Source organism: Polypterus senegalus, chromosome 1 (genome assembly GCF_016835505.1).
Source record: "Polypterus senegalus isolate Bchr_013 chromosome 1, ASM1683550v1, whole genome shotgun sequence".
NCBI lineage: Eukaryota > Metazoa > Chordata > Cladistia > Polypteriformes > Polypteridae > Polypterus > Polypterus senegalus.
In genome coordinates, this window is record NC_053154.1 from 330,427,611 (window position 1) to 330,453,134 (window position 25,524).

General features: G+C 46.3%; 1 protein-coding gene across 1 annotated transcript; it reads right to left on the reverse strand.

The window, feature by feature from the left end:
- Positions 1-552: 552 nt before the first annotated feature.
- On the reverse strand, positions 553-25,275 carry syt19 (synaptotagmin XIX). The gene is made up of 7 exons (XM_039738029.1): positions 24,811-25,275; positions 17,704-17,946; positions 16,180-16,277; positions 14,680-15,096; positions 8,731-8,850; positions 3,744-3,855; positions 553-2,125 (listed from the first exon to the last, which is right to left on the reverse strand). Exons 2-7 carry the CDS (start codon positions 17,876-17,878, stop codon positions 1,818-1,820), a joined length of 1,230 nt encoding a protein of 409 aa, XP_039593963.1. The 5' UTR covers positions 17,879-17,946; positions 24,811-25,275; the 3' UTR covers positions 553-1,817.
- Positions 25,276-25,524: the final 249 nt, after the last annotated feature.

Here is a 25,524-nt window from a genome sequence, read left to right on the forward strand (position 1 = left end):
CTGCTCCTCAGCTGACCCAACGGTGACAACCGCGCTTTATGTGGGAGGAAAAGGGAGCTCCTGTACAGCGGACAAGTGGACCACCCAACACTTCTAAAATGGCTAACCTGAATTTCTTCTGCTTTTCCAGTGGCGAGTGTGGCTTGTGATGGCGAGAGGCATCCATCAGTCTGGCACATCACTGACTGTTCTGGAGACGAACAACAAAACAGGAGCACAAGCTCAATGATCAAAGCCCTGCGAGTTTATCGTATTTTATATTGAGCTGCCATTCTGGGGACTGTCAGCTGATTGTGTTGCACACTTTTGAGGTTTACTCTTCATTTTAGCATCGTTACAAGGCGTATAAAAGGCACGGTAGTGAAATTCACAGACGCGGCTCTCTGCGAGCCTCCACTTCATCTCTCCATATACATTCAATACAAAGACTTTGATTGTTTTTCCCCAAAACTCTAAGACCTGTTCTCGCTTTCCCCTCAACTCCCACTCCTACACTTCACCAACATGCAGCCCCCCTGTCAAGATATTCCAACTTGAACCCGTGGCCAGGCAGCTTGTTCAGATTTTTAATGAGGACCAGAATGGGAAAGGGGGGTCTACAACTTATCAAGTGTGTCTGTGACAGATGGGCTCAAAGAAGACCCCCAAGAGTCCATCGGGACCACAAGTCACACTCATGACGAGGGTCTGAACATGAAACGTTGTTAAGCAAATATCTGAGTTTAACTGAACAATCGAAATATTGAGTTGGCTGGAAGTGAAGAAAACAAAGACCTGAACGCCACTCTAAGGTTTGTTAAATCAAAGGAAGGACCACGTCAGCTCTTAAGTGGTCTCCAATAATAAGGGTGGACCATCCATTCCTGTCCTTGGCTGTGATCCAAATGCAAATAAATGAAATAAAAATGTCTGCCATCGATAGATCTGGACTTGTAAAGGTCCTTTATGTGGGGTTCATAATAGAAATTCAACTTGTTGATCAGAGATCTCTTGATAAAACAGAAAGGACTCAAGATGGCCGCAGAACAACACCAGCCCAGCATTACACAGGCGGCCCGGCCTGCTGACACCCTAAATAACTGCTGCAATTCTGGCTAAGCAAGTGGAATCAGCAGAGCAAATTTAAAATAAACTGACATTAAAAGCACCTTATAAAAGGCAGACAGACGGCTAAGAAAGACACAATATAATAGCAGGAAGGCACAATGTGGAGAGATACGTAAGCAGGTGGAGATACGGTATAAACCCAGTAACTCTGGTCCAGTCCTATGTGCTCCTTTCTGATTAAGCCTTCATTTTCTAAGACAGATTGCTACCCCATCCCGGCTGATTTCTTCATAAATCTGGTTAAATATAATCAAGTAACTTTAACTCAAAGACAAACAAGTCCCTTGGGGTTCCATCAGGGCGGGTGACTGTCTTATTCATCGTCTTTAATGTCTGAACCCCTGCCATTCATCCCCCCAAAGCGAGCAGGTCCAGACTGAGCACTCAGCATCTGAGCTCCAGAGCTTCTTCTGCACTGCTGCTCTCCTTCATGGATCACAAACTTCATAATTCCGGCTACAGAGGGGAGGTGACATTGTGGGTATTTCTGGGATGTCCATGACCGCTCTTACTCCAGTGGTAAAGTGCCAGCGTCAAGGCTGTGGCCTACTAAATGAACCTCTGCATGCGTTTTATAAACCTGGTGAGGCCTTCATGATGAGTGTGTCTGAGGGTCTGCACCTCAACTTCACGTCTGTATGGGAGACAAACTTGTCCTTCTTTGCCATCCTTTTCTTTTTCTGACATAGTGTGACACACGCATGCTGACATTAAATCAGAAGAGGGTGCCACCTGGCTACCGGCTGGCGGAGAGACTGCATCATCAGTTGCCAGTGGTCATCCTCACTGCTGGCTCTCTTCCCAAAAATGACCTGGCCAATTAGATGCTTGTTCTTCTTCTTATCGAAGCAAATTTCATACACCGACACGCCGATAATGCACTCCCTGATGTACGGATCAGGCAAAGTGAAGGTGAGGACCTCATTGAAAACGGTGACATCTTCCTTCAGCTTCAGAGGACTCTTCTGATGTTTCAGTTTAGTTTGATTGTAGACAACGGAGACTCTGGCAAAAAGAGCTGAAAAAGGCAAATAATAATTGGTCAGTGGTCAAAAAAACGATTCAAATAGATGTCGTGCCTCCTTTTCTTTAGGAATGTGTATATGTAGACGTAGGGCGTCCTTAAGGACTTTGCACCCACTTTACCTTCATTCAAGTATGTGGACACGAAAGGCACACCAAGGATAAGTAAAGGAACTGAAGGACACAGGAGCTTTAGCTGAAGACAGGCCATCAATCCCAGGATGAAGACCTGCCAGTCGTGTGACAGCAGAGATCCTGGCCATTCAGGCTTTATAATGTCCAGTAATAATCTGCGGACTACTGTGAAGATCAAAGCTTCTTCACGCGGTGACACTGCCACCTTCACCAGGTAACAAAGCACGTGTGTCCATAGCCGAGTTTTAACGTGATGATCTGGTGGGGTGTCCATTACTGTTGATACCAAAGGTTCCCAAAATGTTTTATGTCTTTGGATAACCACCAGGAGTGAAGCGTTTGCCAAGTGAAGCGTTTGCCAAGCGTAACTCATAGCTGGTAATAATCTATAGACTGGTTTTTAGATTTGCTTAACTCAGAGGGTGTTGAGGATCCAGAATCCATCCCTGCACTACTAGACCCTAACCTTGAACGGGGTGTCAGTCCACCACAGGGCACATTCACACGCCAAGGGACCTTATTCTTCATTCCTGCATTCTATGCATTGTACTTCTGGTTGGCATTCTTTGGTTGGTCAGCTTTCCTGCACACAGAGTTGCCTCGATGACTAAAGACCAAATCAAACTTAGACTAGTTGGAGTGGGTCACTGGGTATGTCACATACACCACAAGCTGTCCCCAAGTCACTAAGATTATGTTCAATAAGGCTCTTCCTCTGACAGAAAGGCCTTTAAAGAGTCTAGTGGTGACAATGGAGGTGATAATTGACGGGGCCACAGAGCCATTGACAATCCACTACGTCTCAAACAAGCCTGAAACTGAAACGTGTCTGGCCACAAGTTTGTAAGTGAATAACGAGTACAAAAGGAGGCTCAGCGCAATACCCTGTGAGCCCCTGTGTTGGGTGTCAGTGTGGAGAACGTACAGCTGCCCCTTGTGCTCCTACAGTAAGTCCAGGCCATCAGAGTACAGAATGACAATGTCAGAGTGGTGGTCTCTAAACAGAACCTTGGCATAGCAGTTTTAATTATCCACGATGGTATAAAGTACAGGGGACATGGCATCTCCTGTGACCTGGCTCTGGTGATATGCAAACTGGAGGAGGTCCAGACATTAAAAATGTCCGTAGCAATGCTGGTGTAGAGACGCAGATGAAGTGGTCACTTAAAATGGCGGATGGCCGGCCTCATCGCCTCTGCACCTCAGATGCTGCTGACTGTGTCCACTCTATCTTGGCGTAGCCTTTAATCAGCTGTGATCGGTTGGCTCAGCGCTCTTCTTGTACGTGTCGATATCGCTGACCCTGCTCATCAAAGGCTCCGCTTTGCCGTGGTGTGGACTGTTCTTGCAGCCTCTCATTTGTGTGACGTGTTTAGCGATTACCACTGGATACTCCGCCAGCTCTAAGGCTGAATCTCTAAACATCTGCTGTACACATTTCAAATTGTCACATTTCAATGATGCACTGTTTAGCTTACCTTTTTTAGAATCTGTGTCCCGAGGAGCCATTTTTATCTTCAGAAGGCCTATTTCAAGTCTTTGGGAAGTGGGGAGGAATTTCAGAGAAAGCAGAGTTTCTCCAACTGCGTCCTTAAATAAGAAAATGAATAAAACTTGTATAGTGCGTTATCAGAGAGGATGAAACGAAACAAAAACTGACCATTGGTGCAAAGTCAGAAAAGAAAAAGGCCTTCTTATACAAAGATTTATAGGCAGAACACAAAGTGCTGCAAGGTTTAAAATGCGAACAAATCGTTCTTTGGTAGAACAGATCAAATGCACACCACTCTTGTTGTATTGTCACCTCCCAGTGTGACAATACAAGGACAGCTTTGTTACTTTGTGTTGTGCTGCAATGCTGATTCGAGTGCCGTTATATTAAATAACGACATTGAAAACACTGGCCAGTGTGATGCACGCTTACTGCTTTTAGTTTGCTTTCTATTGTCACAAAGTACTAAGGTGTTGTACCGTGTTATACGGGGGAATATTACGGACAAAATTAAATAAATAAATGTGCAAATAAATAAAAGCACTGTGAAATTTGAGCATAAATAAATAAATGTGTCACAAAATATGTTTTTTGTTGCTTCTTTATTTATTTAATTTTGTCCGTAACATTCCTCCAAACTGCCATGAAATACGGCTTGAAATAAAACTGTCACTTTCACTCGTCAAAGATGAGAGGGTGGGCTCTAACACGCCCTCTAGTTACTGATTGGTGAATCGATAGCACAAGAATTAATTAGAAAAATGCTTACTACTGCCGATGAAATGGATTCTGCCGAAGATATTACGTATTTCAGAGAGAGAACTGAAGATTTATCAGAAGAAATTACGATGTTGGCGGCCCTTTTAGACTCCGATATAGATGAAAGTATTATTGAAATTATCGAAGAACTGGTGGAGGGGACACTGCAGTTCAGGTGACGCAGTTTCCTGCTCTGGACGTCCATCCTTTGACATTCCAGCTGAGTTAATAGAACACCTTCTGTTATGTGGTTTAAAAGTACGACAGATTACAGATCTACAGTATATGGTGTATCGGAGAAGACGATCACAAGGCGAATGAGCCAGTTTGATGTACGGTAAGCTGCAACGGCTCTATTAGTGCAGGTCCTTTGACATGGAATGCCCAAAGCAGCTCCAACTAATATTTTCAACTGAGTATTTGACGCTCGTTTCACGAGTATAAAGTCAGGTGCATATTCGCAGCTACTTTTTCAAACAACTTTACAGCTCTGATCAGTGGCAATGAGTGCAGTCGAGTCCCTTCCACCAGTTCTTCGATATTTTCAATAATAGTTTCATCAACATCGGGGTCTAAAAGGGCCTCCAACATCGTAATTTCTTCCGATAAATCTTCAATTCTCTCTCTGAAATACGTAATATCTTCGGCAGAATCCATTTCATCAGCAGTAGTAAGCATTTTTCTAATTAATTCTTGTGCTTTCGATTCACCAATCAGTAACTAGAGGGCGTGTTAGAGCCCACCCTCTCAACTTTGACGAGTGTAAGTGACAGTTTTATTTCAAGTCGTATTTCATGACGGTCTGCAGGAATATTACGGACAAAATGAAATAAATAAATAAATAAATAAGTAACGAAAAACATATTTCATGACACATTTATTTATTTATGCTCACATTTCACAGAACTTTTATTTATTTGCGCATTTATTTATTTATTTTATTTTGTCTGAAATATTCCTCCATAGTGTTAGCCATTATGAATGTAGTGAAAAGTCAAGCAAAATGAGCTCTTTTATTGGCTAACTAAAAAGATTACAATATGAAGGCTTTTGAGGAAACTCAGGCCCCTTCTTCAGGCAGATGGACTACAGAAACTGGAGTTCCCTGTGTTTATATCCACACCAGGACAAGAAACTTCATAAAAGAAATTTATAAAAGAACTTCAGCCAACGCTACACAAGGAGCAAACTCTGAAAAATGGATTTCCTGGACCTCCCCTCCTGGCTTACAGATGACCACCAAACCTGCAGCCACTAATTGTCCGAAGCTCCCTGAGTGGACCAACAGAAAACGGCACAAGTCCCTGCCTACAGAAAAGATGTCAAGCGTGTGCCCACATTTATAATACAGACGTGTAGTTATACCACACTGACGACTAGAACATCACATAAAGGACTCATCTTCCTGCAGATCACCTAATGTGGTCCGCCTCATTCTCTGTATGAAATGTCCTGACACTCCACTCGCTCGATGTGAGAGAAACTGGACAAACACTCCGCCAGAGGATGAACTTCCACAGGTGACACAGATATTCCACTTCAACAGCCATGGACACTGTGAGAGGGACTTTAAAGTCACAGGGCTTAGGGGCAACTTCAGAAGACAGCAAGAGAGAAATGAGTAGAAAGTTAAACTGATGCTAAAACTGAACACATTACACCACGGATTGAACACAGACGAGGGTTTTATGGCCCGATATGAGGACTGTTTGCATCTCTCAGACGGACAGACAACCTGACTACAGAGCCACATTGTATTGAAAAGCTCACTAGAAACTTCCAAAGACTTTGTTGGACAGTCATCTTATCCAAAGATCTTGACCAGACTTTGTTCTTCTCTCTGGTTGAATATTCCCTAGCCTGAAGGAGTCTATTCATTTTTTACATTTCAGATTTCTCACTTAGAGATTTCCCAATTGTTGTTTCTTGTCCTGGTGTGGATATAAACACAGGCAACTCCAGTTTCTGTAGTCCATCTGCCTGAAGAAGGGGCCTGAGTTTCCTCAAAAGCCTTCATATTGTAATCTTTTTAGTTAGCCAATTAAAGGGCTCATTTTGCTTGACTTTTCACTATTGTCACAAAAATAAACTTGAGTTGCTTTGTTCATCAGATCAAGTACCACATCACTAACAAACTGACAATTCTCACAAAAAGGCTGGCCAGCAATCCGAGTGTTTTTCAGCACACACACAACATCCCAGACAACATAGCGAGACCAGCGGGCTCTCTGTGGATTGTGTAGGACGGCGCAGACGAAGCAGGGAAAGGAAGCAAAAGCGGGGCCGCAGATCTGGCGTTATGCTAAGGCTAAAGAAACAACCGCACAAGCCACCTCTACCGAGCCTGTGTCTCACCAATGCCAGATCCCTGGTGCATAAAACGGATGACTTAGAATTACAACTGGCTGGAAATCGCTACGTTTGTGACTGCTGTGTTTTGATTATAAGTGAAACCTGGCGTCACACGGGGATACCCGATGCTAGTATGCAGCTAGCAGGTCGCACTCTGCTCCGCTGGGACAGGACAAAGGAATCCAGTAAGTTGGGGGGCTCTGTATTTACGTGCATGAGAACTGGTGCGACAACAGGACAATTATAGACAAACACTGTTCCCCTGACCTCGAGTACATGTCTGTAAGATGCCGGCCATTTTTTCTACCGAGAGAGCTGAGAGTAGTGATTGTCATGGCTGTGTTCATTCCAGCCGACGCCAATGTAAACGAACAGCAGCGAGCCCACCCTGACGGTGCTCATATAATTGCAGGAGACTTTGTTAAATGGTGCGACTCAAACCACTTACACCTGAACACCAGCAAAACCAAGGAGCTGGTGGTGGATTTTAGGAGGCCCAGGCCCCTCATGGACCCCATGATCATCAGAGGTGACTGTGCAGAGGGTACAGACCTATAAATACCTGGGAGTGCAGCTGGATGACAAACTGGACTGGACTGCCAATACTGATGATCTGTGTAAGAGAGGTCAGCACCGACTATACTTCATTAGAACACTGGCATCCTTCAACATCTGCAATAAGATGCTGCAGATGTTCTACCAGACGGTTGTGGCGAGTGCCCTCTTCTACGCGGTGGTGTGCTGGGGAGGCAGCATAAAGAAGAGGGACGCCTCACGCCTGGACAAACTGGTGAGGAAGGCAGGCTCTATTGTAGGCACGGAGCTGGACAGTTTGGCATACGTGGCAGAGCGACGGGCGCTGAGCAGACTCCTGTCAATCATAGAGAATCCACCGCATCCATCTTACAGTTCAACTGAGTTTCTAATAATCGCAGTGGCTTTCGAATGAACCTTAAGTCGAGTTTCATTTAATTTGGTCTTGTTTTGTTTGTGTTTATTCCTCCAGTCTTCTGTTCAAAGGACATGAAAATATTTTAGAAGATTCTTTTTATTTTAATATTCAAACCAAACAGACCTCTCAATCAGCGGTTATCAAAGTGTTTGGGGCGACTTTATCAAATATCACAGATGAATAATAGTTACTCATTACCATAAATTCTGTTTTACAATTACTATTTTCAAAAGACTGCAACGACCGAATTAGCAAAGAAGAGCTGGCACACATCTTCGGACATTAGTAGGCCCGATGAGGAAGGCACCTCCTTAACGTAACCTCCTGCTGTTAGGCAGGCACCCTAAGAAAGGCAACTAAAAGAGAACTCAGTCAGACTTACTGTGTGCCAAGCGGGCGGGCGGGCTGGCGGGCAAACTCTCACACTGCTGCTCTATTGGCTAAAATACTAAAACTACCCGCAGGTCTGGATGGCAAAAACTGTCCTTATGTCAATCTCATGCTAAGCAGGCGCTCGATCCTGTCCACTGTATTACAAGACTAACATTCAAACGTTATCAGGCGTACAATTGAAAATCCCAGATAATCGAAAATAAAACCTTAAACGTGGGGTTACAGCACAAAGACTTGGAAAAGCAAACACATCACAAGAAAAGTGTGTCGCCATCCATATGGAGTGAAGGGATTGCTGCTGTCGGAGGTTCATATCATACGGCATTTAAAAAAGAGAGTCACATGTGGCGTAGAAGTTAGTGTTAAACAGAAAAGAAAGAGACTACGAGTTTCAAGAAATGTCAGGAAAGAGAGGAAGCAATCTTGGACTGGTGGACATCTCTTAGAGGGAAATGGAGGGCAGCAGGGAAACCTGCAGAGGACATTATCTGTATGGTTATCTTGACGTTCTACAAACCTTTTTACTCTTCTGGAGCACCTCTACAAACTCCACAGGATCAAATACGTTCAAAGAGTCCAGTGAGAGTCGAACTTCTCCAAGAATGCTGTGCCTTGAGTATCTGTCAAAGTCCCGCACCTGGATAAGACAAATTCAACATTAAAAGGAATTGAACGATGCAGCCCTGGAGCACAACATCTTAATACTCGAGACTATTCAGTGCTGCTGTTAATTGGTGAGGAGATAGAAGGTAACAATTTATGGAGGAATAGGAATAAATACATAAATACATACATAAATAAATAAATGCTACATCCTCCAATGTCTGGTGATCTCATCTGTAAACCGTGAACATTAGAACAGTCTGGACAAGAACAGGCCACTCAGATCATCAAAGCTCACCAGTCCTGTCCACTTAATTCATCTAAAAACATCAAGTCTTGTTTTGAAAGTCCCTGACGTTTCACTGTCTATCACACTATTTGGTCCCTCATTCCAAGTGGCTGTGGTCCTCTTCCTGATGTTTGTGTGAAATTTGCCCTTCCCAAGTTTCCAGCTGTGTCCCCGTGTTCTTGATGAACTCATTTTAAAGCCATCGTCTCGATCCACTTAGCTAATAATTCCCTTCATCATTTTAAACCCTTCAGTCAGGTCTCCTCTTCATCTCCTAAAGGCTCAACTCTTTTAATCTTTCCTCCTAACTCATCCCCTGTAGCCCTCAATCAGCTGAGTTGCTCTTTTCTGGACCTTCTCTTGTGCTGCTATGTCCTTTTTGTAGCCTGGAGACCAAAACTGCACCCAGTAATCCAGATGAGGCCTCACCAGTGTGTTATAAAGCCTGAGCAGAACCTCCTGTGACTTGTACTCCACACATCAAGGCGCTATATAACCTGACAGTCTGTGAGCCTTCTCAATGGCTTCTGAAGACTGTCTGGAAGTCGATAGCTTAGAGTCCACTACGACTCCTAAATCCTTCTCATAAGGTGGACTCTCGATTTTCTGACCCCCATTGTGTATTCAGACCTCACATTTTCACTTCCTATGTGTAATTCTTTACATTTACTGACATTAAATGTCATCTTCCACAAATCTGCCCAAGCCTGTCTGCTGTCCAAGTCCTCTGTGATGATATAACTGATTTCAGATAATCTTCCAATCCACCTATCTTGGTATCATCTGCCAACTTCACCAGCTTGTTACTTATATTCCTAACTAAATCATGTATATCTATTAAAACAGCAGCGGCCCCAACACTGCCCCCTGCTGGGCACCACTCTTAACGTCACCCAGTTCTGGTGAGGTTCCTCACCCCATCACCCTCTGCTTCCTGTGTCCGAGCCAATTCTGCACTCATCTACACACCACACCCTGAACTGACACTTCTTTTAGTTTGATGTCCGCCCTCTCACGTGGCACCTTCTCAAATCCTTTCTGAAAGTCCAGATCAATAATCTCATCTGCTCCTCTCTGGCCATCTCCTTCTCTTGCTTCCTCATAGAATTCCAGCCTGTTAGTAAAACATGACCTTCCTCGTCTGAACCCACGCTGACTGTTCAGCAAAGTTCCTGTAATTGCCACGTGCTGCTCAATATTGTCATTCGTCGTTCTTTCCATTCATTTTCCTGTGATGCACATTAAGATGCCAACAGTGGGTACCAAATGAGGTCTCAGAGAAGCAGAATTGGCACCTGCTGTCATGATGATGTTGTATCGGTCAGTGGTGGTGAAGAGAGAGCTAATCTGAAAGTCAAAGCTCTTGATTTTACTGGTTGATGCACATTCCTGCCCTCACTTACGGTCACATGCTGTACGTAGTGACCAGAAGAACTAAATCATGAAAACAAGCAGCGGAAACGAGCTTCCTGCACAGGGTGTCTGGGCTCAGCCTTCCAGGCAGGTTGTGAAGGGCAGCCATTCAGGAGGAGCTCACAGGAGAGCTGCTGCAAGAAGCCTTTCTGCCTACAGTAGTCAGCCTCTGCCTGCTGTCATGGAGTACACAATCTGGATGGCATCCTGGCTGGGATGGAAAGCTCATTACTCAGTTGGAAGGCCCTGTTAACGGATGCATCCCGTAGATGAATCGCCTTCCTGGATGGGATGATGGTCATACCCTTTTCCTTTTCTGATATAATAATAGATGGTTGGAAGGAGACTGCTGTGTACTTGGTGCCATGTGCTCCCCACACACAATACAGATGGCAGCATCCATATGGTGGGTCGAACCAGATGTACAGTTCAGGGCTGCATGGGAGTCCTAGTCTCAATTGGCAGCCCTGCCAGGTTTCTTGGGAGCCACCAAGGGGTGCTGCCATCTACTGTGCTGAGGAGCACATGGCACCAGGCAACCGGGAAGTGTTTTCTGGTTACAGAGTTGGGGCGCCAGTAGCACCCCTGGGTCCAGCATGAAGAAGATGGAGTCAGGAGAGACAAAGGACAAAGCTTGCAAGAAATCTTTTTCTTTTTCATTACACATAAAGTGATGAAGCCAGCTGGGGCTGAATGAAGACTTCATGTGCCCACCCAGATTTTAGAATTCTTTGTATTTTTTGCTATTTGCTATTTGTTTAGATACCAATATATATAATTTATAAGAAAGATTTTAAACGTGATGTCTCTTAGCAAGCCAAGCAGTTAAGGTTGTTCACTCCTTGTTTTGCTGTGGTCCATTAAGAGCCAAAGGGACACTTTTGTGAAGTCCTCTATTAGGGGCAAACTCAGCTGAAGTAAAGACGTGTAACACCAAAGGCCGTTCCAGTCAGTGGGCATTAGAGCTCCATAGGGTTGAACATGCAGGGCACACTTAGGGCAGAGAGTCATTTAGATATTTGGCCGACTGACAACGTTACGTTTCTTTTCTAAGTGACTTGCTCGGGTCACACAGTGATAGTGGTGGGGTCTGAACTCACAACCTCAGGGCTGAAGTCCAAAGTCTGAACCACTGCGCCACACTGCCTACCGGATACGATATAAAGAAGACGTGACAGGTAACACTTGCATTGCGGGTTTGAACATTTCCTCCTAATCCCCATTAAGAAAATTAAAAAACTACGAGCTTCAGTGGCACCTTTGGTGTTTGGTGCATTTCATGGGAGAACTGAAGTGACGATAAAACACAGCAGGGAGCAGGTAAGGCGATAAAGTGGTAAACGAGGAAAGACAAGACGACGTGGAGATACGAACGATGAGTGGTGCCAACCCCAAACGCACACCTGGCACAGATTGTACTTGTAAATATCAGACCACTGTGCCATTTGCACCCATTTATTGTAAAAAACAATTCCAAAGTGCAGACATGTGTGTCAGACGCTAACCATCAGCCATCAAGCGTGTAATAATTCTACAGTGAAATTAAACACTTCAAACAGCAATGTTATACCACCCTGTAAAAAGCCAACCTCAGCAACCACAGGCCATTTACCTCAATGCACAATGAAGATAAATTAAAGGGAGGTGCCAACGTGCATTTAGTGAGGAAGAGTCAAGCGGAAGAAGAGGAGCTGGAGCTGTGAACATTAGTGGAAGGGAGGCCCAAATAGGCCGATGAGGTGTGAGGCTGGGGCCTGACGGGCGCACAGAGGCTCCATTTCATTACTTTCACGTCATTTCGACGTGTCATTGGCTGCAGTGTGTCAGTGAAATGCAAGCAGAACAAAGTACAACTTTGGAAGGGAACACAGAACAGAGAAACAAAGAAGAAAACGGCGAGTTATTAAAGATCAAGAAATGTAAAAAACAAAAACCAGAGAGCCAAACTGGAAACAATAAGGGCTTTAAATTAAGAAGAAGAAAACAAGTTATCACAGCTTAGCTCACGGAAGTCAGATGTGGCCGTCTTACAGGAAGCCAAAGTAAATATTTAAGATCAGCCTGAAGTAGGCTGGCCAGTCGCTGCTTTCCAAGTAAGAGAGACTCGAGGAGTCATCGTGAAGGTAAGCGGCAGGGGAGGTGGGTGAGGTAGTAAGACCGCCGAGGGCCTTTGCATCAATCGGTACTGCATTCACCAGTTGTGGTCTCTAGAGGGAGCTACTGAGTCAAATTTAAATGTCGTCTGTGAAGCAAAAATAAGCAAGAAGACAAGGACATCAAGTCCGTTACACGAGAGTTTAGTGGGTCGGTAAGTAAATCGGTCAGCTACTTCAGTACATACGCTCTACATGTTTGCTTATTACGGCTCGGCGTCATGATTCACTGGGCATCTTTCTTCAGGCCTTGACGTATCCATTCATGTAGTGTGAGCTCCATCCATCCATCCATTATCCAACCCGCTATATCCTATCTACAGGGTCACAGGGGTCTGCCGGAGCCAATCCCAGCCAACACAGGGCGCAAGGCAGGAAACAAACCCCGGGCAGGGTGCCTGCCCACCACAGTAGTGCGAGCTCCAAACGAGGAAATGCATCACACGGGCGTCAGTGCGGAAATCAGCGCGGCTACTCCTGCTAAAGAGTCAGTCAGGGCTCATCACTCCACCCACCACAAGAACTGCCACCCTCACTAAAACATCAGTGCACCCCATGGAAGGTGTTGACCAGGCAAACAGCAGGTCTTCACCAAAGCCGGGCCCACAGATAAAGAAAGGGGGTATACTTGAATAAAAAGGAATATGTGCCTTTTCAATCATTTATTCAAGAAAAATATCAAGCGATGTAACGGGAAAAAGGAAGTCCACCCTTGGCCTCAGAAGCTGGTGTTGCCCCCTTTAAGAAAATGTATTCCTTGGAGGCCTTTTGCATAATTGCCCACCATTGACTTGATGACTCCACCATGAAAAATTCCTTCAGCTGCACGATGCTTGTGGGTTTTCTGGCATTCTGGTCTGTTTTAACATTTTAGTGGGATTCAAATCAAGGCTTTGACCAGGCCAGTCCATAACCCTCAATGTCTTCTTGTTCAGCCATTCTTTGAAGGCTTTGCCAGTGTGCTTTAGTCATTATCATGTTGAAAGGTCCATTTCTGGACTGATGGCCTCATATTCTCCTCAAGCAAACTTTAATATGATGCAGAATGTATAGTTGACTCAATGACTGCAAGCTTCCAAGGCCCTGAGGGAGCCAAGCAACCCCAAACCAGAACGTCTCCACTAGGATGCTTCACAGCTGCTATGAGATTCTTCTGCTGAAATGTTGTAAAACATGTGCCCTGTTTCTGTGATTAATCTGTCCAGAACATGTTGTTCCAGAAGGCCTGATCTTTGCTGAGATGTTCAGCTTCAAACTGAAGACTTGCTCAAATGTTCTTGTTGGACAGCAATGGCCTTTTCCTGGCACACCTCGCAAGAAGCTCAAATCTGTGAAACTCTTTCTGATCATAAATGCATACACTGAGGCACAAACCTGTGCAAGACTTACTTGCAGATTCCATGAAGGAATTTTGGGGATCTTGGAGACCTGGACGAATTACCAGTTGTTTGAAAGTGATGTCACTTGTAAATGATTTTCCTGAGGGTGCAATGATTGATTTCAGATCATTTGTCGATCTTTCAAATCTCTTGCCAGACGCCTAGGCATTCTGAGGGCCTAAGTGGGCTCTTTTGATCTTGGCATGTCGTCACCACACATGTCGATAGCAAAGACAACACCAGACCCTCAATATCTACATTTTAAATATGGCAGTCAGGTCCCCAAGAAAGTTCTTATCATTGGCCCCTAACCTGAAACACCTGATTCTGATGGGATGGATTTGTGGAGTGGACTTCCTTTTTCCCAATCACATATCTGCGTTTTTGTTCATTTAGAATATACAGTAAGTATGAATACTCCATGTCAATTTGATGGTCATGTGTGCGATTATATCGCCTCTGTCTGTAAGCATGATGATCTACTGTTTGCCTGCTCAGACATGTTGAGAAAGTCAACAATTCCCATTGGGGTGCCTTTACTTTTTCACACCCCCTGAAAGAGCTCAGCAAACAGGGGCTGACAGACTTGACTGTGCTTCAAGTGTGCTTAGCTTCAACTGACTTCTTACCTCGAACTTCACCATACTCTTCCTGAGCTCCTTCTCCATTATGTGGCAGCAGAACCGTTCACCAAATAGAGGGTTCTGGCTGTTCTTCACCAGGCGGGTCTCCCACTGCTGGGCAACTCGCACGATGTTGGGCTGCTGGTCATCAGGACCCGAGAGAAGCTTCACCCTCACGAAGGGCTCGGTACAGTGGCCTGGGAGTTCATGTGCCTCCAGAACGGCGATGGTGAGCTGCGCCTCCTGGTGGTCGTACTGCAGAGACCCTCTCAGCTTGGACTTCTGGGCTGCCAGCACTTCACCATCGGCCTCAGTCTCTGCATCGGTCGCAATGTCCAGATCAATGCTGTCCTGATCCCCAGAAGAAGGTGCTGGGGACAAGCAACGGCTCAGCTTCTCAATCTCATCTTGGAGCTTTTGCACCTGCAAAGAAGAAGTTTGCAGTTGTCATAAGGAGCAGGCCTGAGCAGCGGCTTTGCACGTTTGAAGGAGACCACAGCACCCTTAAAAAAAGTGTAAAACGTGTGGATCTGAACTTGTCAGAAGTGAACCTCGGGACTTCCTATCTGTTAGATAACAGCCGAGCAGTAGGCCACCCGGCTCACATGTGACGACATTAAAACGACTCTCTAGACAAAACGCAGCCTTGGATGTCATTGGGACTTCAATCGGCAAATCGAAATCGGTTTGGTTACATCGTCCGACATTCACTCCACTTCTGTTACTATTTTCTACTATTGGTTAATGCTGTACTGGAACTTTAAATGTGCTGCCATTTTCTGTGCCCTATGGGTGACACCTCGAAGGATGAGGTGAGGGACCACCGAGTGACCCAGAGTCTGGCCAAGCTGTGGCCCCGGGCCTTGAGTTTACAAAGACTTAGTGATCCCAAAGGGAAAAGTCTTTAGAGCAGGGGCGAGCAAACATCTCGTCGGAAATGTCAGGCTGAAGGGCGGTCTGTCCTGTCAGCAGATCCACAGAGTTGAACGTCTCCACCAAATTGTATACCTGGACAGGGGTGGGCACAGGCCAGGCTTCAGTTTGAGTTTAGTGACTGCTGGCACAGTTTACATAGCAGTGTGGTGCTATGGCACACAATGGCAACGTTCTGCCCACGGTGGGTTTAGACACTGGCAATTTGGTTTGGGGCAAAATGTTTTACCACGCTGGCAGTGTCGGGTATCCTGGCTACTTCAAAATGAATTAAACTTAAAGACCGGACATGACAGGCCCTGGCCTCGCAATCCTAAAGGCGAGTAGCAAAGTGCACAGCAGCAAATGAGGGCCGACATCCATCCATTATCCAACCTAACGATATGTCCTAACGACAGGGTACCAGGGGTCTGCCAGAGCCAATCCCAGACAACACAGGGCGCAAGGCAGGAAACAAACTCCGGGCAGGGCGCCAGCCCACCGCAGCAAAACTTTAATTTAAAGAAATAATTCAAATCAAATGAAATCCCCCCTGCTTTGTGCTCAAACCAACAACGGAGGAGATGCACTTGCCTTATAATCGCCGTCTCGAGCGTCGGAGCCCCGCTTGTCAGCTGTCTCAAAGTACAGGCCGCTGGCGGGTTTGGAGTCCACGTTCATGAAGACCTTAGCTAGAAAAATGAGAAAAGGGCATGAAGTGGGACTAAGCTGCCTTGTAGACGCCGACTCCATCATAAAGACACCTTTATTAACAGTAAATCATCATTAGTACTTCCTTACAATGGTCGTCCAGATCTTACTTAAATATTAATGTTAAAACTTGAAAAATATTCTCCAGGGCATAAAACAATACTGACCCTATAAAGCAGCGGTTCTTAAACTGTGCTGAATTTGTACAAGTGGGGCGTCGAATAAATGAACAAGACATCAAAATTCATTTTTTACTTTCTTTTTTTAAATTTGCAAGCACATAATCACAACGAATGCATTATAACTAAAATTAAAATAAAACATTTCTAAGGCATAAATCAAATGAGCTGCTGCTGCTTTTATTGTCGCGTATTTTCAGTCCAGAAAGTCCGAGACGTATCGGTGTCTGTCGTGAACATTCGGGTACCAGCAGATCAGGCGATAATGCGGCGCGACGGCACCACACTGGCAGCGTAGCCAACATTGCCAAACTGAGTTCAATCATTTACTGCCTATTGGGTTGTTCTCAAGATACAACTAACAGCAATAGAATATTTGTCGGATGAAAATACGTTCGTCTCGCACAGACTGACTTCATCGGTGTCCTTGTTTACGAGATTTTTAAAAATTAAAACATATTTAATCATTTCTTTACATAACAAATAATTAAATAAGAATAAATAATTTATTCTTTGTTTTTGGGATTAGAATTACTACCAAAAACCACACAAGGCATTTTAAAAGTTATTAAAGCACTTTAAAAAAAATAAATTGCAAATACTTCATCGAAGTTAGCCAAACTTATGGAAGCAAAAATGATAGGATACTGCGACACCGCACGGGTATCATACCTCTGTTAGTTGTATCAGGGTTATTCTAATCTACCTTACGTTATGCAGGGGGCGCAGAATTATAACAGGTAGAAAAGGGGGCGCAAAATACAAAAGTTTGAGAACCGCTAACATAAAGCTACCTACACTATGATACAGCACACGCCATTACAAGAGAGGGTCTCACCACCATGTAATCTCACCTTGGCACCCTGACCAACAACCCAATGTCCACTGCTGGCTCAGGTCATCCACTGGATAAGCAGGTGTGACCAGGCAGTGACATCTGGGGACACTTTGACAGCTCAGACCTCCCTCTACATTTAAAAAAATATATACAACAGCCTCACAGCGCCCCCTGCTGTTTGGGAGTTCCACTGCATCAGTGCTGTTTCAGACAAATAGATGTGAAAGGCACTACATAATAGATAGATAGATAGATAGATAGATAGATAGATAGATAGATAGATAGATAGATAGATAGATAGATAGATGAAAGGCACTATATAACTGATAGATAGAATGATCATTAGGTCTAATTTGAACGCACTGGTAGACGGCCCACCACGGCCCTTACCTGTCGATGTGCGCCTCGGCCCCCCTTTACAGTATCGGTAGATTTGCCAGGCCAGAATGACCATTGCAATGGTAAACAGGGTGACAGAAAAGGCCAGGATTGCATATTTGGTTTCCTCTGTGAATGGCAGTCTGAGACTGGAGAAGAGGAGCTGCGTTTCGCTGAAGGAGCCCATGACGACGCTGCAAGCAGACACCTTAGAAGAGACTGAAGCAGAAGGTCACAGCTGTGGAGAAGCCATTTCTAAAACAAAGAGAAAACACAATCATATTCCAGTTGTTATTTTTTCTAAGCTGAGCGCCCATTTCTTATTCATACGGAGTTCACTGAGGTCTTCATGGCCATGGTGAGTCAGTCACACGTCCTCGGTATGCTCAGCCTGCCTGCTCCTTTTAGATCAAGAGTTCCCAAACTTTTTTCGGCCGCAGACCCCTTTACCAAAAACTTTGAAAACCGTCGACCCCCTAGTCACATGCAACGGTTTTTCATGTCTGCACTTGCTTTGATACGTTCGATAAGACAATGCACAGACGTGTTTGTGCTCCATGTATTTTCATGCATTCTTACGGGTGACTCTTTTAATGACACATTTTACCTTTTTTTTTGCAAGTTTGGTATGTAAAGTTTTTTTTTTTTAATTATTTAGCTTCTTAATTAGGTACCTATTGTTTTAGACCTTTCAGCAGATTTGTTAAAAGTGTTTTGTGCGAATGGAATGATGTAAAAACAATAAAAAGGGAGAGAAGGGCACACATTGGACTTCCTGTGTCAAATGCTCTGATCGTTCATTCCACGAGCAGCAGGAAGACCCAAAAACAACCCCCATGAGAGCAGGTCGACACTAACAGGGGCTTCTTAAGGTTTCGTCCATGATCCCGATTACTTGGTCACTCCTTCAGTTTGTGGCTGAGCAGACCGGCGCTCCTTATCCTTCCCAGCTTCTCCTGGACTTTTCCCAGTTTAAAGCCAATGGGTGGGAGACTCCTAAGGGATCCTCAGAGGCTACAAGCCCAGGTTCTTGTCGGTGCCCCAGAGCTCATGGACCCTCATGATGATTTTTTTTTACTGATAAATTTTCGTTTTGCCAGTTTGTAGTCACATAGATGATGAAGTCAACTGGCTTACTGATAACGAAGACTCGGCTCTGCCGTGTCCAGTTTCATTCATGCAGCGCTGCCTCTGCTTGCCAGTCCGGCTTTCTGTTTTCTCATAAACAAGATGGCGGGGACTTGGGGCGGCTGCTGCTCACCAGATCTGAGCACGTCTCGTCCTGACCTTGACATCGTGCCCCCAGAGATCAGAATGACACGAGGTCAGCCAAAGTGGGCACTCTTTCAAAGCCAAGCCCTGACCGTACCTTAGGCAGGGGTTCTCAAACTCGGCCCTGGGGGACCCCGTGGCTGCAGGTTTTTGTTCCAACCAGCCTGTGTTTTTAATTGGACTCCTGGGCTAATTAAGGGAACTGTTGCTTCCCAGGTTCCCTGTTTTGGGACCAATATAGAAATTAGAAAACTAAGTTTGGGTAAAAAAAAAAAGTATTAAAATGTACTAAGGCGAAAGGGCGACATATAATAAAAAGAGAGTTAAGCATTTAAAACCATAGCAAAAACAGAAAGTTTCTTCTAAATGTACAAATCATGCTGCTGTGCTTTTCTGAATGTAGAATAAAAGATAAATAATACCAGCTAAAGAGATGAGATCAGCGCTATCAGGTGTTGTCACCGATTAGGAATCTGGTTGGAACAAAAACCTGCAGCCACGGGGGTCCCCCAGGACCGAGTATGAGAACCCCTGCCTTTGATTGTCACCTCAGCCTTGTGGAAGCACACAGTGAGATGAGAGACAGAGAGCACCGCAGGACCACCGGGGACACAAAGCGCAATCTGCATAAGGTTCAAAGAGTGCAATGACAGCCCTGCAAGGGACACCATAGAAGATAACATGAAAACCACCGACGCCGCACAGGGCTGCCAAACACATCAAGAACAAAACAGCGATGTGATACATGAGGCACATCATGGAAAACAAAGAGAAGGGAAATACTCAGAGGACCGCAGCCCAAAGGTACTTGACAGAGAAGTCTGCATGTCCACAACGTCAGCTCAGTAAGAGTGATGACGCCCACAATGAAGTGTCCACGTCATTCAGTGATGCCACCTGGCGTGGCTACTGGATCAGTGGCTCAACATCTTTTTTAAGCCTGGCATCTTCCATCAGGCAAATCCTGACAACTCTCAGACACTTTCGCACACCAATTAGTCAATGGAGAGAACTGTGAGTTGAAACCTGAAGCTCATCCAATGGACCACCACCATGGCAAGGGACAGAAAAAGAAAGAGAGGCCACCTTTGACTGAAGTCAGGCACCAGGTGTGACGCCACCCATCCACCGAGTACCGTCCAGTCATATCGGCCTGATCTTTTAAAGTTTAATAGACGAGCTCCTGTTACTATGGCACTGGTGCCACTCTGTGTCCTAAGGGCTGATGTCGTCTGCCCGAGTTTGCCCCAGCTCGGTCTTTGTGTGTATTCTGTACACCTTCTCGTGGTGATCGTGTAACTCACTGTTTGTCCCCAGACGTTGGTCCCAGCAGGTGAGAATCTTCTTTGCTCTCCTCTGAATCATGAAGTTCAGTTTTTGGACGATGACTTGTCTGCCCCGACTTAGCCCGACTTTCACAGATTAGAAGAGCAGTGACGAGAGCAGGCCATTCAGCCCAACAATCCTTTTCTAAACTACCATTGGCACCCAAAGGGCACAAAAGTCGATCTGCCAAGCTAACTCATCTTGTAAAAGACAGAGAAGCAATGACGAGGCTGTGGACATCTGCAGACTGAGTGCTGCTCGGGCGCCCGCGAGGCCTCAGCTTGTCACACAAGTATGTGCTGCCGGGTGCCATGGCTGACTTAGTCACTCCATTGTTGTATTGTTTGGAAAGCTGCTGCCTGCCATGTGACCGCCTGCCTTGCCCAGTCTGCACACGGAAACGGCAGCAGGAGGGTGCAGCAAGCGTCCGTCAAAAAGGAAAGTGTGACAGTGACAAATAAGCACCCGGCCGGGACCCCCACTGCTGTGAACCCAGGAGACAGCAGGCACCCTGCAGGTGGAGCCACAGGTCAGCCTCAAATGACTGACGCTGCCATTTCTCTGCAGCTCTCTAGAAGGTCCCACCTTGAAAGTGTGACGAAGGTGCTGCCATTTAGGGGGGGGCGCTGTATACTTGGACACCAGGGAAGAAGGCGAGTCCAAGAGAATCGTGACAGCAAGAAAAAAGAGCGAGAGGTCAGAACCTGTGCAGGCAGGAGGAGGACATGAGCCAAGCCCCTTGACCTTTGAAGACAGACAATTTTCCTTAGTTGGCAATGGTTAGGGTTAGGAAGACAACTCGAAATCAGGCGAGAACAGAGGAGTCCTCCGTCTTGATGGATATAGAAGGAGGAGAGAAAAGAGCCGTCATAGGACGCATGGTCATCATGGGAAGACATCAACGTGTGTGAGCCGACAGGAAGAGGACCTCACTTTGAAAACTAGCAAGTGACCCGTGAGGAGCACAACCAAAACTGAGTCCCATGGCTTGACACGGGCAGCATCTCTGACTATTTTGTGACCAGCACTGCAGTGAACGTCCCAAAGTGGTAAACTGTGGGCCCTCTGTGACCGGATGTGCCACCCTACACACTTTGGGCGGGTACACGAACCCCTCGGGCATCATCACACCTTCAGCCAGCATGCCTTGTCCGTTACGGGGGGTCATTTTGTATTTGAATTCCCCGACTCCCCATCAGAAGGCCTCTTTTCTTTCTGGTCTCTTATTATCTAAACTTTTTAATGGCCTAAATTTAACAAGGACGGAAACCCAGAGCCTCACATCCTGATTTGTAGTCTTTAGGAAGTCGTCTTTAAATTTTCTTTTTCACTTTAAGGCATTCCAAGCATTCTGCATTTTCAAACCTTTCTAATTGCGGCCTTCCTCGTTGGGGCGGACGCTTCACATCTCAGCATCTTTAAATAAACCAGAAATCTGCACTTATAGCCTTCAGCCAAACTCTCAGAATTCCTCAAATCAGCAGGAGTGGAAGGAACGCAGAAAAACCTGAAGAAGGGCAGAGCATCACTGAGCAGTGGGACCGGTTCACACAATCGCTTCTGAACATGCGGATCTGAGTCCTCCGTCTGCCTGCCCGTCTGTCCGTCTGTCCTCACACTCTCAGTCCTCCTTTCACTCCCATGGCACTCGCTCCTTTTGCTCTGTGAGATCCCTAAAGACGTCAGTTTTGAAGACTTTGACAATTTCGCTCCACTGCCACCCTGACGACTCCTGCCATTTACTTATTTGGTTGAGGCCTTTACTTTATCCAAGGCGACTTACAACATTTATGATACAATCAGTTCCATTTCTTTTACTTTCCAGTTAGTGCCCAGGCAGTTGAAGTGACTCGCTCAGGGTCACACTGTGGATCGAGGGTCTGAGGTCCAAAGCCTTAACCAGCAGACCACACTGCCAGCTCCATGTGCTCCCACCAGCCTCCCTACACGCTCACTCTGCACTGTTACGCTGTTCACACACTCGCTCGGGGTCAGAGGTGACGCCACCTGCCATCACTCTCCCTAAACTATGTAAGCTCATCCAGGCCAGGATCCTCCCAGAGGCTCACCAATGGCCACATGTCCAGGCCATCGTCCATTAACAGGTCAATTCTCCTTACCTGCATCCCCTTCCCACACTCCCAAAGTTGCAGATGAGAAGAACGTGTGCACTAATGGCCTGAAAGCTCCATTTATTTTGCACTTCTAGTTTTTGGACAAAGCTGATCTGTGAGTTTCCTTTTGCCGTTTCACTCTCCAATAAAAATGTCTGCTGATGATTTGTGTTTGCAGTCATCAACACTCAGACTCCACTCCATGGACAACATAATCCAGCCAGATGGTGGACGTCACACCTGTCGATCTTACGCTTCAAATTCTCTGCATTTGCGTGTGGGCGGGGCCATAATTTAGACAGCCAATTGCATTCCTCCTCTGTATTAGTGGGAGGCCATGTCCCTGGACACAGGCGCTTTACGAGGTTCTCTGTGGCCTGTGTCATGTGGTGGACCTCCTCAAGGTTCAGCGCCTCATTTCCACATCTTCGTCCATGTCTCCTTGTGGCCACTGTGAGAATTTGTACCACTTCCTGTTCCAATGATTTTGCCGATGATGCCAGGCTCGGGATGAAGAGGACTCACTGCCTTACTCAATGATGTCTCCCAGCTTCCCACAAACACATCTCAACAGGGTCTCATGTGACCTGCAGCGCTAGATATCCAATCCTGCAAGCTACCCCTCCATCTCTTCACCACCCTTTGAGTTGGGCACCATTTCGCAGCAGACCGAGCGTCCATGGCATTGCTAGTCTGAGGCTCCTCTCCTCTCCCCTCTTCCACCATCTCGCCGCCTACAATAACCAAGTGTGAGTGCTGCTGTGTGGATCAATATGGCCCCTCAAAGCTGGCTCAATGGCTATGGCTTCTCTGTGACACCACACACTGTTAAGTCTGCTGCCCTCCCCAGACCTTCACCTGGCACAGATCAACATCACACGCCTTACAAACTGGGTGAGGACGCCTGAGTTGAATATTTATAGACTGTCTACTCAGATGGACGACCACAAATCCATGATCAATTAAAAAAACATAAGCCAAAGACCAAGACTGGCCTGAAAATGTTCACCTAACTGAGGGTCTCTCAAAGCTTTTCACACGAGGACCCCAAGTTCCCTGTCACCGAGTCCCCTGACGCCATCCCTCTCGCTGTCCAAACACTCCATTGAGAGTTTTAGTTGTCGAATTGTCCCACATATGAAATTCTTACTTTCAAGCCTACCAACGTGCAACACGTAACCATCCCTGGGCACCATGACGAGCCCAAAGAGATACAAACACAAGACACTGTTTAGGGAAGAGAAATCACAAATCAGCGTGCCCGATGTACAACCTTGTAATGATTACACTAACGGACACGTCCTGCTCTATCATTCACGCCCCTGTCACCCGTAGGCCAACAATGACTTTAATGCCCCTGAAGGAGTGGGCAACGTGCACCACCCAGACAACCGTGGAGTACAGGTGGCTCCATCAGGCACTAGCAGGACCTTCACCCAGGACCTGCGTGTAGCTCCGTCACCCTGCTTTGTGGTTCCTGCCCTCTGGACCCCTCGGTGTTGCCCATGGGTGGCACGTTGCCAGAGGTTAGGTTCAAAATGTACTTTGAGGTTCCTGTATTTATCTCTACACTTCCTCGTTTGTCCTCCTAGTCACTCATTTCCTCGTATTACTTCACCTTTACTCGTGTCAATTCGATTTAGTTCATTAATTAATTAATGATGCATTGAACATCACTGGGAGGTGCACTCTGTGAAAGGCACTATATAACATAAAGGTGCACTGAATGTCTGCCTCCCTGTCACCCTAACATGGAATAAGCAGGCATATAAACCCTCACTGGGATTTGAACCCGCAGCCGTCTCTTTGTCTGTTAGGCTGCAGTAACAGAGAACCAGAAACATCTCCATTTATGAAAGCCGGCTTAGTGGTTTGGGTTTCAGACGTGCGTCCTGAAGCTGATTGAGCCCACTTGGACATCCTCTCTACAAGACTAGAAAACGGTGCAGCATGGCTGGCACAGCAGGTTTTGGCACTTGGACCGCAAGTCCAAGCAGGGATGCCTTTAGTGTGGTGCCCAGGCCTGCCGCCATTATTTCCTGTTCTACGGAGTGTCCAATGGCGGCTTTTGCTCTAAGCAATCGTTCATCTACATTGAGTTTCATAGAAGTCACAGTTTGAAAGGCGCTGGATAAAATAACCGCTGCCAGTCAAATAAACACAAACATGGTGGCGAGGAGGCGCTCGGTCCGTGCCAAACTCACCACAAGCTTTGAGAAGGGAGACAAGCACCTGTGATGTGCCAGTCCAGACGGTGGGCACACGGAGGGGCATCACTCCCTCACTTGGCAGAGCAAATTAAATGGCACACGTTGGGCAAATAACCTTCAGGAAATGCAAACGTGAAACCAAACATGCGAGAAGGGCACGGAGATGGAAACGGAGATGGAAACGGCCAGCTACTTACCGGCAGGCAGCGGGCACGACCTCGTCTTACGGCGCCCCCTTAGATGTGCCCGTCTCGGCGCTCGGCTCCATTTTCTCTGAGGGTTTTGTTTGCTTGAGTGCTGCGCAGATCGCCGACCCGACAGACCAGTTCTTGGGATTACATCCTCGCGGTCCGCCTCCTCTGCGGCCCCGCACTTGTTTCGTTTCTTTTCTTTTCTTTCTTTCTTTTCTTTTCTTCCGAGTAACGCCGTCGCAGATACAGCTGCTGTGTCAGGTGCAGCCTTTACCGGAGCCTGCCATGCAAACACAAGCGATAAGAAAGGGCAGGCAAATCGCGGGCGCTGCGCAAAAATGAGGAAAAACAAAAATGGAGCGAGGAATTCAAACATCCGAGGAGGAGGAGGCGCCGGCGGAAACCTGCTGGGCCACTCTGGGGCTGCCGGGACGCCGCCGAGTTCCAGCACAAAAGACACCGACACGACCGGTCTGCCTCACCCTTTCATTCTAACCGAGCGCTTCTGCTTCGTTTGTGCGCCTTTCAAGTTCCTTGTCGAGGGGAATTCACCGGAAAGTCTGCTCGGCACAGACGACCATAAACATCTCGGCACGGGGGGCGACTTCACATACCGCCGATACCCGATGGCGCTTGTTGATATGCAAAGACACAGGGGCACACAGTCACGGGCACACACGTACACACACACACATGGGCACACACTCACGGACACACACG

Coding starts and splice junctions, on each gene's coding strand:
- syt19 (XM_039738029.1), bottom strand. CDS start 17,878: ATGGGCTCCTTCAGCGAAACGCAGCTCCTCTTCTCCAGTCTCAGACTG. Junction 16,278..17,703: donor GCCGAGGCGCACATCGACAG/GTAAGGGCCGTG, acceptor TCATTTTTCTAG/CTAAGGTCTTCATGAACGTG. Junction 8,851..14,679: donor AGAGTATGGTGAAGTTCGAG/GTAAGAAGTCAG, acceptor TGTCTTATCCAG/GTGCGGGACTTTGACAGATA.